We start from the raw sequence: 14,135 nt of genomic DNA on the forward strand, positions 1-14,135 counted from the left end.
CATAGTTCTGTACTAATGAGAATTGTTTTTCAACTCGATCCATTTCCAATAATTCCTATGTCACAAGTAGATTCCAACTTTACTGGCTGTTTCTCTTGAGATATTACGTTTTGGTAAATGCATTAGTGTTTTGGAAATTACTCAAGGGAATTCTAGGATTCATTCAACTTAGACTATATTAGATAATGATATACTAGATAATGTCATATCTTTATTTCTAACGGGATATACTGTGTTTGGATACATAGAATTGAGATTAATATATATAGTGTATACACTTTTTAGCTAAATTATCAAAATATATGTGTTTTTTTTTCTTTCAAAAGAAGAATACCTAGTCTAAACCAACGTGCTTTTTTCGAATCTTGTATCTGTTGAGTGTTTTAGTGTAATAAAGAATTCTCCCTACACCCCTCTAAAAGGACAATCGGGGGTCAGCTTTTTTCTTTTTAAGCTAGTGTTTAACATTATTTAAATACAATTATTTTTATTCCATCAATAATTAACTTTGTACTTTTATTACCTATCCAAGTGTTATTTTCTATACAATAATATCTCACCTAAGATAGTTATCAAAAACATACTTACGATCTCCTTAATACTCTTTACTGTATTATAACAGACCTTGAATTACCCTTTACCTATTTTGAGGCACAATCGTCTCCTTTATGTGCGGCTATTACAAGGGACGACAATCAGCTTTTATGCTTGACCGATGTTATCTCTATGTCGCTAGGGATTTGGCCCTTGCTCTGATAAATAACTCCAATAAGCCGTTTTATGCAAAATCTAAAAGATTTATTCTTACAGTTTCGATACGTTATAAGGGACTTACATGTGTAGTTCTCAGCACAAGGGGATAGGATTACTTCTTCTCTTTAAAAAAAAAATAAAAATTATGTAGCTTAAGCTTACATACTTGGAATACAATCAGTACTTACTTAAATACTGTCCCCCCGTTTAATTCCGTTTCATTTCCGTAGTGATGGATATAATACAAAAAAAATAATAGACGTTCGCTTCTAACGATCATTATTGTTATATTTTTACTGAAATCCAAAAATCTTTCGTACTCAAAACCGGACTTTTGTGATTGGTTTGTTTTATATCGTCTCTGAAACTCAATTTTTTTTTTTTTTTTTGTATAAGTAATTTTTGTTTTATTTAATTAAGAAACAAATTGAAACTTATCTAATGGACACAACAGGAATAATGTCAAAAACCATTTGGAACCTTGTTATGTACAAAGATGGACAAGATAAGAAGCGGGATGGGATGGACATTCAGGGAGAGTGTTTTGACTGTTATTTTATTGTAATGGACATTAGAATTATCAGTTTTTCAGCTCATTTACCCAAACTGTAAGGAAAAAGGCTTACTCAAGTAAAAGCAGATGCGATTTGAATCCAGATGAGACGCAATGAACATCTTGGATTCAGCAAGTACAGTGGCCAACATACTTTGATTGCATGTGCGATATGATGATATGGTAGCCTTTTCTAGCCCACTGTACATTTTGGCGAAGGTTCCGATCTTATCGTGAAAAGGCAGTTACGGGGCACTCATTGAAAAAATTAATTGCACGATCTACTCTATAAAAGAGTAAGTAAAGAAGTAGGTATATTACTGTTCTTACATATATATACTCACGTCTATATCCCCTGCGGGGTAGACTGTTTGTTGGCTTAATGATAGAATTGAGATTAAAATTTATTATATATTGTTGTTAATATTATACTTGTTCTTATACTGATGAATATATTATAGAAATTTAGTTGCTGTTTCTTAAGTTTAGATACCCCTTATAATGTTAAGGATAAAATGATTTTTTTAATGTTAATAGTTAAGTATTTCAAAAAACTTAAGAAAAGTTATTTTCAAATTTATGTCAAATCATTCACAATAATCACATACATACTTAGGTTTTATTGGTACATGATACATAACATTCCAACGTTAATAAAATAGTTTATTTTTTTGATTTATTTATTTACCTCTCATATTCATCACATTACTACTGCTGCTTCGCCATCTTCCTTTTGATAGAATTCCTTGACTTCTCCATTTTTTCTCTGACCGTGTTCACGATGAAATTCTCAGAGATTGTTTTAGCAACATTATTAATGAAAAATGTCATTAACGAATGGCTGAAATATCCATCTGTTACATTGGTGGTGTTGACTAAGCTTAGCGCTGAGCTGACGTAGGTTTTTGGGGACGGTACAAAGAAACTGGTTGATCTGAAAGCCGACATGTTTGTGGCGACATACCCTGGAGTCACACATTGTACAATGATACCATCTTTGTTGTACTCCTGTGACAGTCCAACACTGAACTTGTGGACGAATGCCTGGAAATAAAATTGTGTGCGATATTAGGAAAAAGTGAAATAAAAAGATCTTTCGTGAACGTGTATCAAAAGGTAAGATAAACATTTTAAACATAGAACTTTGTAACAAAAAGATAAAATTCAATAATTACTTATAAAGTAATTACTTATAAAAAAGAGAGTTTTGGTATATATTATTACTATGCCAAATGTAGGTGACTAATATTTTAATTAAGATTGACACTTATTAAGAAATATAAATTGTGATTAAAGAAATATTTGAAATTAAATGTTAAGAGATATAAATATAAAATGTATACATGCTATCATAGAGACATTTTGTATTTATAAACCTACGGCAAATTAATCGTGTAAATAATTCTGGTACAAAAACATACCTTAGTAGCAGCATATACAGTTAACAAAGGGCTAGGAATTTCTGAGGTGCCAGAACCAACGTTGATAACAACGCCCTTCCTCCTCTTTATCATGCCTGGAAGGACCAACCCCGTTACTCTTATCACAGATATACAGTTCACTCTTATCAGATTACCCATTTTGTTTAACCTGAAAAATATATAGAAAGCTAAGAAAGGTCACATTTGTTTGTCAAATTCAATTAGTACTACGGATTATTAAGAGACACTAATTTAGACTGATTTCGTAAAAGGTGACTAAGAGATAGGCTTATATACTTGGGATTCCTCTTGTAGGCTATAGGCTAATAACATATCACAATTTGAAACTCAATTTTACTATTAAGCCAAACAGATACATACCATATCCATATAAAACTGAATAAATACATGCAAATGTATGGCTTAAATGGAATTAAGATTCAAATATTAACAGATAGCCCATTGCATAAAAGAAGAATTCCAAGTTTATAAGCTTCAGTACATACATAGAAATGATACAAATGTTCAAACGAATCTAGAACCTCCTCATTTGAAGTCGGTTAGAAATGAATCTTACCAGTTCGGTACCTCCAAGAAGTACTCGGGGTAATCGTACGATGCCCCCACATTATTCACCAACACTCCAATCTCTAGGCCGTATATTTCACTGAATATGTTGCCATATATATCTTGCTCTTCAGTGAAATCACATTGTACCACTTTTGTCTTTACTTTGAATTCATTTTCTGTAAAAAATTGGGATCAGTTATAGTTTCTTCTTTATCATACTTACAGAAAAATGAAAAGAAAAACTTGTGGTACCTCCTTAGGTAGGTACCACAAGTTTTTCTTTTAATTTTTAAGGTAAGGTACCAAATACGTTTTATAATATTAAAGACAGTTGAAGTGACTAGATTCGATTCCTATGCAGAATATATCTACTGTCTGTCTTATATTAAAAATTATATCTGAATAGCTACTTCTGCTAAATCCTAAGAGGAATCCTAAGTGTATTATAGCCTTTCCCTTAGTCAGCTTTTACAACATCTAGAAAGAGAAAGATATGGCGAGTAGGCTATAGTGCTGGGAATCCTGTACTTTAGAGTCAAATTGACAACATCTTCATTAATAATATATAATTTATAATGAATAAAAAAGCCAGTTAAAAATAAACAAATTAGATATATACCTATTTCCTTAGCAACTGAATTTAACTTGTCCAATGAACGGCTGACTAGAACAATATTGCACCCTTCAGCAGCTAACTGAAAAATAAATAAAAGTCAATATAATCAGGGACGTTCTGGCGAAAGGTCAAGTCAAGAGCACCTAGAGAACCCTAAAAGGACGAGTTTGTATGAATAGTTATGAATAACTGAAAGAAGTATGCAGGGATCGTGGCGAGTGGAAAGATGTAGTCTCTCAGAGACTCTCTCTCGGAAAAAGAGGCGTGATTTAACATACGAATATAATCTTAAGGATTGTCGAGTGATTTTAATAGGCATCTAAGTTTTATTACATACACGGAACCAAATCAAATTGCAATCATGATGTGATACCACAAACCCACCTGTATTCTGTACTAGAATATGCCCCTGGCTACGTCCGCGTGAGACCAAAATCCAATTTATTTCGGTTCCGCGGGGATTTTGAAAACCTTTTCCAAGTGCAACTCTAGAACACGTACTTAACTTACCTACATTCAAAATTTCAGACCAAGCGGTTTGGGGTGTGCATTAAATCCATCAGTCAATCACCTTTGTGTTTTATATTTGAAATTTTATTTATAAAAAAAATGCATAACATAAACAGACTTACTTGTCTTGCATACTCCTTGCCGATTCCATCTGTACTTCCAGTGACCACTGAAATATAAAATAACTAAATAATACGAGAATTGATTGATTGACAGTGAGCTAGAAGATACACTATAATGCGCAAAGAAAAATGCAATACTTATATTGGATGTTACTCCTCATATGTGACGTAAAATTATTATTTGCCCCGTAAAGCGCAAAGCCGTGACCTATGTGTGTAACGTGTGGTTTACTATAAGATAAGACCAATCTTTTTTCCAGTGGACATATTCAAAAGCGACTAAGAGAATAGAAACGTTCATTAAATGCAGCTTTTGTAATTAAGTTATATGGGTTAGGTTCTCCTGCAAAGGTTACAAAATGGAAGTCGCTTTGTGTAAAAACCTGACTTACCCAATCCAGGATCGTAATTTCAAAAGGCGCACCGGAATGAAAAAGAAGAAGAGTGTATACTATGAAAAGGTAGCCTTATAAACAACTACATGCTCACAAATAGGAAAGCTTAATCTTTAGAGCATCGTCGCAAGGTCGCTTGTTTATCAGTATTCAACTTCATCGTAACTTACCATCAGGTTAGATGGAAGACAAATGCGTAATCTAATATTGATTAAAAAAAAAGGCACGACACAGGTTTATCTCAAACCTTTTATATTTTGCCAACCGCCAACCTTGCATGAAGAGAGTTATGAATGTGGATGAAGCGAAGGAAGTATGCAGAAATCGTGGCAAGTGGAAAGATGTAGTCCTCCGGGAAAAAGGCATAATTTTATGTATATAAAGGTTCCGGGTAATAGCAAATAAGTATCATAATGTGTCATCAATGTAACAATATTGTAACCATGTAGGTACCTATCTAAAGGGTAACCTCGACCTTACATTACAATGTACATGAAAAGTACATTTTATGATCACACATTTAACCTACGATTGCTTTGTGTGATCATAGTTATGGCCTTAACCCTCTATTTCTATTTTTAACCCTTTTAAGGAACTATGTAATACGGCAAAGTAGGCACATTATGTTAGCCTTACCGTATGGTTTTCGGCATAGTAAAATGTATTATAATGACTAAACTATTTTTAATGTTGAGTAGGCATATAATCTTTTTATGAATGTAAAAAAAAATATTATTTTCAGTAATCTTGGTAACAACTTAATGGGTAGTCCTAGACCCAGTAAGTAACCCAAACATACTCGTGATGGGAATAACCTTGCTCCTTACTTTAAAATGTTCCTATAAGGGTAACCAAATGATAGAAACAGAAAACATACATACATAAAGTCACGCCTATCCCTTGTGGGGCAGACAGAGCCAAAAGTAAAGTACAGTCGATGGTCGAGTCGGTAAGGTGCCCGGTTAAAATGCGTGATGCGCAGAAAGACACAGGTTTAAATCCCAACTCGCCCATGTACCAATGACTTTTTTCAAGGTTGTGTACATTAGTTTGAATACTAACCGATGTGAGGAAATCTGCACATTCAGGCAACTGGATGGGTAATCATGAATCCGAACCGGGTTAGGTTTACCTGCGAAGGTTGCGGAGGTCAGATGGGAGTCGCTTCGTGTAAAAACCTGACTCGCCCAATCCAGGATCCATGGTTAAAGGCATACCCCGGGCTTTTCTCGAGAGAGGTGAGGATGCAACCGGGTCTCAAAGCCAGGAGGAAGAAGAAGAAGTACTCGTAAAATACATGTTCATAAAAGTCCGCAGCAAAACAGTAATCGAAAGGACAACAGAACTTCAAAGACGATTTGCTATTTGACGTGGCTATGTTACTGTACATATGTATATACGTCTATATCCCTTGCAGGGTACACAGAGCTAACAGTTTTGGAAAGAGTAAAAGGCCACGTTTAGTGCAGCTTTATAATGGAATTGAAAGTCAAATAGTGACAGGTTGCTAGCCCATCACTTATAATATAAAGATATGGAGTGGTACTGTACCGTGTGGTTCTTGAATGTTATGTGATTCGCAAATATTTTAGAATGGGACCTCTCCATATCATTTCCATGGATGTCGTAAAAGGTGACAAAGGGTAAAGGCACATTCATCCAATACAGTTTTTACCATGATCCATTAAAGATAAGGTTCCTAACCAAACCTCATGGCCTCCAATTTGGTTTAAGAAAAGAAAAGAACAAAGTTTTCAGTTTTTGCATCTGAATTCCAACATTAAGCTAAACAACTGAACGCGGCCTTCTTGTCTTTTTGGAGATTGTTGGATGTCTACCCCGTAAGGGATTATGATGTAATTATATGCATATAAGAACCCATATAGTAATAAGAACCCATAAAAATCCGTGGCAAGTGGACAAATGTAGTCTCTGCCTACTCCTCCGGGAAATACGCATGATTTTATAAATGTTTGTAATTTTAGCAGTTTGCTTTTTCCTTATTATAAAAAAGTACCTAACAAAGAACTAAGTTACAGTATATTTAGAAAATATGTTTGTTTTAATTTATTTACTAGTAATTTATAAGTTTGTATTTTCAAGGCAGAAAAAGTATAATTTGAGCTTGCGTGCTCACCTTAGGGCTCATCTTGTTTACCACCAGGCAGATTGAGGTCAAACGCATTATTATTATTACAAAAAAAATGGTTTCTTAAACATTCTTACCCTATTTCAAAGTTCTGTAAAAAATAATAAGTAATTGAAAGTATTTGATACTAACTTGCCCATTCTCCAAACGATTTGAAGTCCAGTCTGTTTACCATGGGCCCGAAAACGAACACATAAAAAACTTTCCATATTTGTCTCACTACATACAAACTAGATAAAACGGCTAATGCATTGGTTACTAGGTTAATTGATTCACACATATTTACTCATTTAAATTATGCCACTATAAAATAATATGATACAAACTCATAACACACGCCTGAAAGAAATGAAGGCTTATGTTTGTTAAAACTGAATATATAAGGTCTTAAAACATTGAAAATTGTGTTACCTATACAATGCTACATTGTTAACGTGACGTCACAGAATTTTCATGAAGGCTCATTGATTACTTTGTTTACTAAAACACTCGCAGAAATGTACCGTGTGGTTCCCGGCAATTCAGGTTAGAATAAGGCACAAACATTTGATGATAATTGTTTGTATTATGCACTTGTCACATATTTTTACATCTTCATTTATTTTTGAAATATTTGTTTTTTTTTTAGCTGCAGTACAAAATACAAAAATTGTACACAAATGATTGTTTGTGCTTAAGATGAAAACTTTTGCTCCCTAAGCTAGTATTAAACCTGTATTTTAGGTCGTAATAAAGTAACGATATGCATTATCAAACACACTTTGATAAGATTAAGCAACACACAAAATCCTTTAAATGCTGAATCAAATCAAACTATTTGGAATTAATACACCAAATCTCTTTTGTATTTTTAATTTTATTTCTAAATAAAACTTTATCGTCGTTTAGCCAATTTTCTCTTGATAATATTCCCAGAAATCTCCATTCTCTCCCTAGATGTCTTTACTAGGTAACTTTCCGATATCGCATCTATAAAATCTATGAATACCATTGACAGCGAATGGTTGAAGAAGCCATATGTCTTACTGGTAGTATTAACTAGTCTCAGAGCGGATCTGACGAAGTCTTTCGGCGTTGGTACGAAGAAACTGCTGGCTTTGTACCTAGACATGTTTGTTACTACGTATCCGGGGGTGACGCATTGGACAATAATACCATCTTTCTCGTATTCTTCTTTCAGCGTGGTTGAGAATTTGCAGACGAATGCCTGTAATAAGGAAAATAACGATTAATTTATTTGAATGTAATTGAACATACATAGGTACTTTTAAATAAAGACCCGTGAGTCTAAAACCAGCAATGAGCAACAAAATGTATACTTAGGCTGTTTAAATTTAGGTTATAAGGCATCTGAACCGTTTTGTAGGAGAGAGTGAAAGAGAAACAGTATTTAAATAAGTAAATGTTGGTAGATATGCGAGTAATTAAAGAAATTAAAGCAAATAAACAAACCTTTGTAGCAGAATAGACGGTTAGCAATGGGCTGTGACATTCCGATACTATGGAGCCAATGTTTATTACAATTCCCTTTTTCCTTTGTACCATAGCTGGCAACACTAATGCTGTCACGCGGACGAGAGCGGTGCAGTTCACTTTTAATAAATCCGTTACAGTGGTTAACCTGAAATTCATAAAATATTGAAAAAGTTTGAATCGCCATTCCAGTACATCACCTTAGTCACAAAAAATATAACTTAAAATTATTGCCCTTAATTTTTTTTATTAAATTTATTTATTTTACAGTATTTGCTATAAAATGTGTTAAAAGTAAATACTTTTATTGCTAACTTTTACACTGATTGAGGGATCCTACCAGAAAATGAAAATCACTATTTCTTTTTAGTTACTTGAGTACAGCCTGTCATAGTATATGTCTTATCAGTTAGGAAATATTTACTGTTCTCTAAAGAGTTAATTCCACACTTAAGAAAAGCTCAGAGTTCGCCCGTGAGTGTGATCTAGGAGTGGGTAAGTCAGGTTATCACACGAAGCGACCATATTGACCTTTGGAATCTAATCTAACCCAGCTTGGTTCATAGTCATTCTACTATATAATAGTGTTTGATCCCTTATAATTCTATTCTAAAAGTATCTCACCAATCGGGTATCTCTAAGAAATACTCAGGATACACGTAGGATGTTCCAACATTATTCACTAAAACTCCAATCTCCATACCCTTAATTTCGTTTGCAATATTGGCGTATAATACAGTATCGTCATCTTTGGTAAAGTCTGCTTGGATAACCTTCGTTTTAACCTTGAACTCATTTTCTGTAACAAGCAATCATATAAAATCAATATAGTAATATAAAACACTTTCTTAAGTAACTTTGAAAAGGTATATGTTTCATCTTCTCTTTAACTCTAACTAAATAAACAGCGGTAAAAAGAGAGAGACCATTAGACACATTGCATTGTAAACTTTTTGTTTGTAGGCTAGCGTAAAAAAAAGCTGAAATTTGACGTGTAAGCCCATGGGGAATGTGAATATTACGGTAAGTATCGTGAGGAAACCTGCACATTCAGCCAACTGGATGTGTAACGGTTGCGGAGGAGGTCAGATGGGAGTCGCTTGGTTTAAAAACTTTTGCTCTAGAATCTGAATCTTTTTTTATAGTCATTTTTAATGTAAATTATTATACATACATACATACATATGATCACGTCTATATCCCTAGCGGGGTAGACAGAGCCAACAGTCTTGCAAAGACTGACTGGCCACGTTCAGCTATTTGGCTAAATGATAGAATTGAGATATAAATTATTATAATTTATATAATTCCTAAAGCTATTCGGACATTTGCATTTGACAGGCATATTAAATAAAAAAAAGAATTAACGTTTTTTTCCGTAACTTCTTACAATTTCGCTTTGTACATGTGTACTGCTTATAGGAACTCCTATTACAAAAAATTTTTGACAACAATAAGTAATACCCAGCATGTAATTTTGAGCTGTAATTAAACATAAACTGAAATGACTGAAAATGCAAAAAAAGAGGTAGATATTTTTTTTAGTAACTTGTACCTTTACTTTAACAGACAACACTTGCTTTACATGCGCAAACTTTGGCACAAACACGCTCCTCGAAATTTGTATCTATTAATATTTTTTCTGCGAACTGAGGAAACATGATGTTTAAAAATAGTATTTCGAGGAAAATGTACATAACCTTTCTAACTCCGTAGAAGATGTTCGAAACTCGACGATATAAGATCAAATAACCAATAACTCATTGATACTATTTTTATTTATATAACAATTGAGTTAGCTTCGGGTTGGGATAGTGTATACGTTTCCGATAATCTATCTCCTACAGATACCTTAATTATTTAATGTCACAAAAATAAAGCTATTATTCTTCGATGTATCAATGGACACAATATTTATGAAAAGCCAGACGAACGTGTTAAAATGACGTTTTCTAATTAAAATTTGCATTGGCTTACATAGACATTTTAAGATAGGACTCTTTCCCTTTGTGGTATATCATATTTAGAACACACGCCATTCCCTTTTTTTTATCGTTGGGGAAACCTTTTTTACGGACAACCCCCCGGGTCTTCACCCGGGAGAGTGTGGGACTCCTGGCAACTAATGTACCAGCCTACCCACTAAAACCCCTCCGTGCGCCCTTCTTGCCATTTTGAGGGCATCATGGGATCACAGGCATTTCACCACGATGGCCTCATGCCACAATCCCTGCATACTTTTAATGCAAGTCGTTAATAGGATAGTTTAGAATAACCATCTCCCATGTACGAGTACATAAGGTTCAAGTGAAGCTTGTATGACCATCCTAGTTCAGTTAAAAAAAGTAAATATATCCATTTCTCCTAATTTAGCTTAGTAGAATTCAATATCACAACAAGTTATTAAGAATGAAATACCATACCTATTTCTTCAGCAACTGCCTTTAGTTTATCTAATGTGCGACTGACTAAAATCACATTGCACCCCTTCGCTGCTATCTGAAACAAAAAAAAATTTAATGATATCCGCTTAAGCACAAAGTCATCTTGTTACAAATGGGAGTTTTTAATTTTTTTATTGGGTATAAGTCTGCCTTTGTATTACACCTGCCTGATAGTAAGTAAGATGGGATCTTCGATGCACGCAAGTTTAATGAATACCTATTTCTAGATACTTGCCTTATTAGGTATGTTTTGTTATTAGGGACTATAGAATTTCACTTGGATTGATATAGATATTTTTGCTTTCTATGCCTATAAGAAAATGAACCATGATAACAAAAATGTATAATTTGTATATTATTCAGCAATGAATACCTAAGAACAATTTGGTTATAATTCGAAAGCCACGCCTTATAATTGAAATTCAATTGTATGTAAATAATGCCTTAAGGTGTTTTCTAATGACATGAATTTTCTTACTTATTACGACTATTTTCTTGACCTTGTGGGTCGTAGTCAAAATACGTTATATTCATTTAGATAATTCGTGACGTCACTGTACACATCTTGGCTTAAAAAAATACCTTGATGTCCAAAGTTCAAAGGAAAAAGTGTCGCGGTAATAGCCAAACTGTGTAATTTATGTAACAATATATACCTATGGTGTGTCATCATCACTTTTGGAGAAGAGGCGGTAAACTCTTTTGAACGGTATTCGAGAGTAAGATTGTAATAAGATTATGTGAACATTTACATACTTACATACATATGGTCACGTTTTTATCCCATACGGGGTAGACAGAACCAAGACACTGAAAGGCCACCGGTTAGGCAGACTAATGCTTATATTACAACCCAGAAATGATTCATTGATACATCTTTAGAATTAATATCCTAAGTTTCACCTAGTGCAAGTTTCCATGCCGGTTTGTTACATACATACATATGGTCACGTCTATATCCCTTGCGGGGTAGACAGAGCCAACAGGCTTGAAAAAGACTGAATGTCCACGTTCAGCTATTTGGCTTAATGATAGAATTGAGATTCAAATCTCGCCCATCGCCTAAAAAAGAATCCCAAGTTTGTAAGCCTATCCCTTAGTTGCTTTTTACGACATCCATGGGAAAGAGATGAAGTAGTCCTATTCTTTTTTGTATTGGTGCCGAGAACCACACGGCACCGGTTTGTTGGTTTGGTAGCGTAGAATATAGTGTATGCCAGTGTGTCTCTTGTCGTGTAGTTTGTAAGAGTCAATCAAGGGAAATCGTGGCATTCCTGTCCTTTCGAGTATACCCTGTAAGGGTCTGTCTGCCCGGTAAGGGATAATTAAGTGATTATATGTACTCGTAAGTATGTATAAACTTACTTGTCTTGCATACTCTTTGCCGATTCCATCTGTACTTCCTGTGATCACTGAAACAGAGAAGAAATTTATTACATTTTTTTACATACGTCTATATCCCTTGTATGGTAGACAGAGCCAACAGTCTTGAAAAGACTGATAAGCCACGTTCAGCTATTATAGAACTAAATGCTAATTCTATAGTATTATTATGTTTTTTTATCTCTTTATTACCTATATATAATCCCGTCTGTCTTTATAGCTTACGAGGTAAACACTCCCTTTTGAAGTATATTTTGAATTCATACAAGTTCTCTCTTAACATTTTTCGTGAAAGGGACTGGTGGAGTTAGAAGTTCTAGACTAAAGCACTTTAATCAAATCGGAGACATTTAGGCAAAAGGTCAGGTAAGAAGTACCCGAAACCGCCGAGCTTGCATGAAGAGAGTTATGAATGTGGATGAAGCGAAGGAAATATGCAGAGATCGTGGCAAGTGGAAAGAGGTAGTCTCTGCCTACCCCTCCGGGAAAGAGGTGTTACTTATGTATGTATCACCTTACATTTCTAATATTAGTCTGGATATATTTTTAAAATGAAGTTTTCTTTTCCTCAGTAGTGTAGTATCCACTTACCGCGATCCCTGCATACTTCTTTTTATGAAAACTCATCCGTTTACGCTAAGTACATACCATATTTTTATATTTAATTCCTGAATTCATTCATGTGATCATGTCTATATCCTTTGCGGGGTGGACAAAGTCAGCAGTCTTGAAAGACTGATAGGCCACGTAGTGCTGATATGCTTGATGATAGGATTGGGATTCGTAAAATGACAGGTTCCTAGCCCACTGCCTTTAAGCAGAATCCCAAGATTATAAGCCCATCCCTTAGTCGTTGATATACCGTATATATAGTAGTCCTTTTACGACATCCGTGGAAAAAAAATGTGGAGTGATCCTATTATTTTTTATTGGTGCCAGGAACCACACGGAACCTTATATTTAATAAAACTTGTATATAAATTGTCATACTCACTTGCCCATTCTCCGTAAGATTTAAAATCGACTTTATTCACAATGGGTCCGATCACAAACACATATATAACTCTCCATATTTGTCTTAATACAAAAAGTATAGCTATAGAAGCAATTGCATACATAATAATATCTGTTACACTAACCATTTTTAATTATTTTTATACTAATGGATATAATAACTGGTGTTACCTGACATTTAGGCTAGATATAAAGAATGGATCACTCATCAAATGTCGCCTTATACATATAATTTCTTAACTATAAAAAAAAGTATTTTGTATTCATAAATTACTTTACAATAGAGTTTATGTACTTTTTTTCCTTTCAGCCATGACTTCCACAGATGAAAAAAAAAACACTACGTCCATAAATTCTATTGTTCTGTAAGAACTTTTGACGAAACGCGTTTTAGAATTTATTAGATTAAGTTGTAGGTGAAGTTCTGCGCGTGTGCCATGTGGAGTCATCTCTTTCCCATGAATGTCGTAAAAAGCAACTGAGGGAATGACTAATAAACTTGGGATCCTTCTAGAAGTCGATCTCAATTCCATCATCAAGCCGTGCAGCGTGAATGTGGCTTTTCTGTCTGTCAAGACTGTTGGCTCTGACTACCCCGCCAGGGATATAGACATGATTATAATGTATGCAATAAAAGATGAAAAAAAGGAGCCATGGATAACTGCTGGATGAAAGACTTAGTCTCCGCTTTTACTCCGGGAAAGAGACGTGATTCATATGCATGTATGCGAG

The 14,135-nt window shown here is 34.3% G+C and overlaps 2 protein-coding genes across 2 annotated transcripts; both read right to left on the reverse strand.

Annotated features, from left to right (window-relative positions):
- Positions 1-1,933: 1,933 nt before the first annotated feature.
- On the reverse strand, positions 1,934-7,786 carry LOC106130037 (very-long-chain 3-oxoacyl-CoA reductase). The gene is made up of 6 exons (XM_013328792.2): positions 7,222-7,786; positions 4,546-4,592; positions 3,917-3,992; positions 3,305-3,473; positions 2,728-2,896; positions 1,934-2,350 (listed from the first exon to the last, which is right to left on the reverse strand). The coding sequence occupies exons 1-6, from the start codon at positions 7,367-7,369 to the stop codon at positions 2,015-2,017; spliced, it is 945 nt and encodes a 314-aa protein (XP_013184246.2). The 5' UTR covers positions 7,370-7,786; the 3' UTR covers positions 1,934-2,014.
- A 139-nt stretch (positions 7,787-7,925) lies between these two features.
- On the reverse strand, positions 7,926-13,616 carry LOC106130036 (very-long-chain 3-oxoacyl-CoA reductase). The gene is made up of 6 exons (XM_060950691.1): positions 13,384-13,616; positions 12,372-12,418; positions 10,986-11,061; positions 9,187-9,361; positions 8,542-8,710; positions 7,926-8,296 (listed from the first exon to the last, which is right to left on the reverse strand). Exons 1-6 carry the CDS (start codon positions 13,529-13,531, stop codon positions 7,964-7,966), a joined length of 948 nt encoding a protein of 315 aa, XP_060806674.1. The 5' UTR covers positions 13,532-13,616; the 3' UTR covers positions 7,926-7,963.
- Positions 13,617-14,135: the final 519 nt, after the last annotated feature.

Source organism: Amyelois transitella, chromosome 22 (assembly GCF_032362555.1).
Source record: "Amyelois transitella isolate CPQ chromosome 22, ilAmyTran1.1, whole genome shotgun sequence".
NCBI lineage: Eukaryota > Metazoa > Arthropoda > Insecta > Lepidoptera > Pyralidae > Amyelois > Amyelois transitella.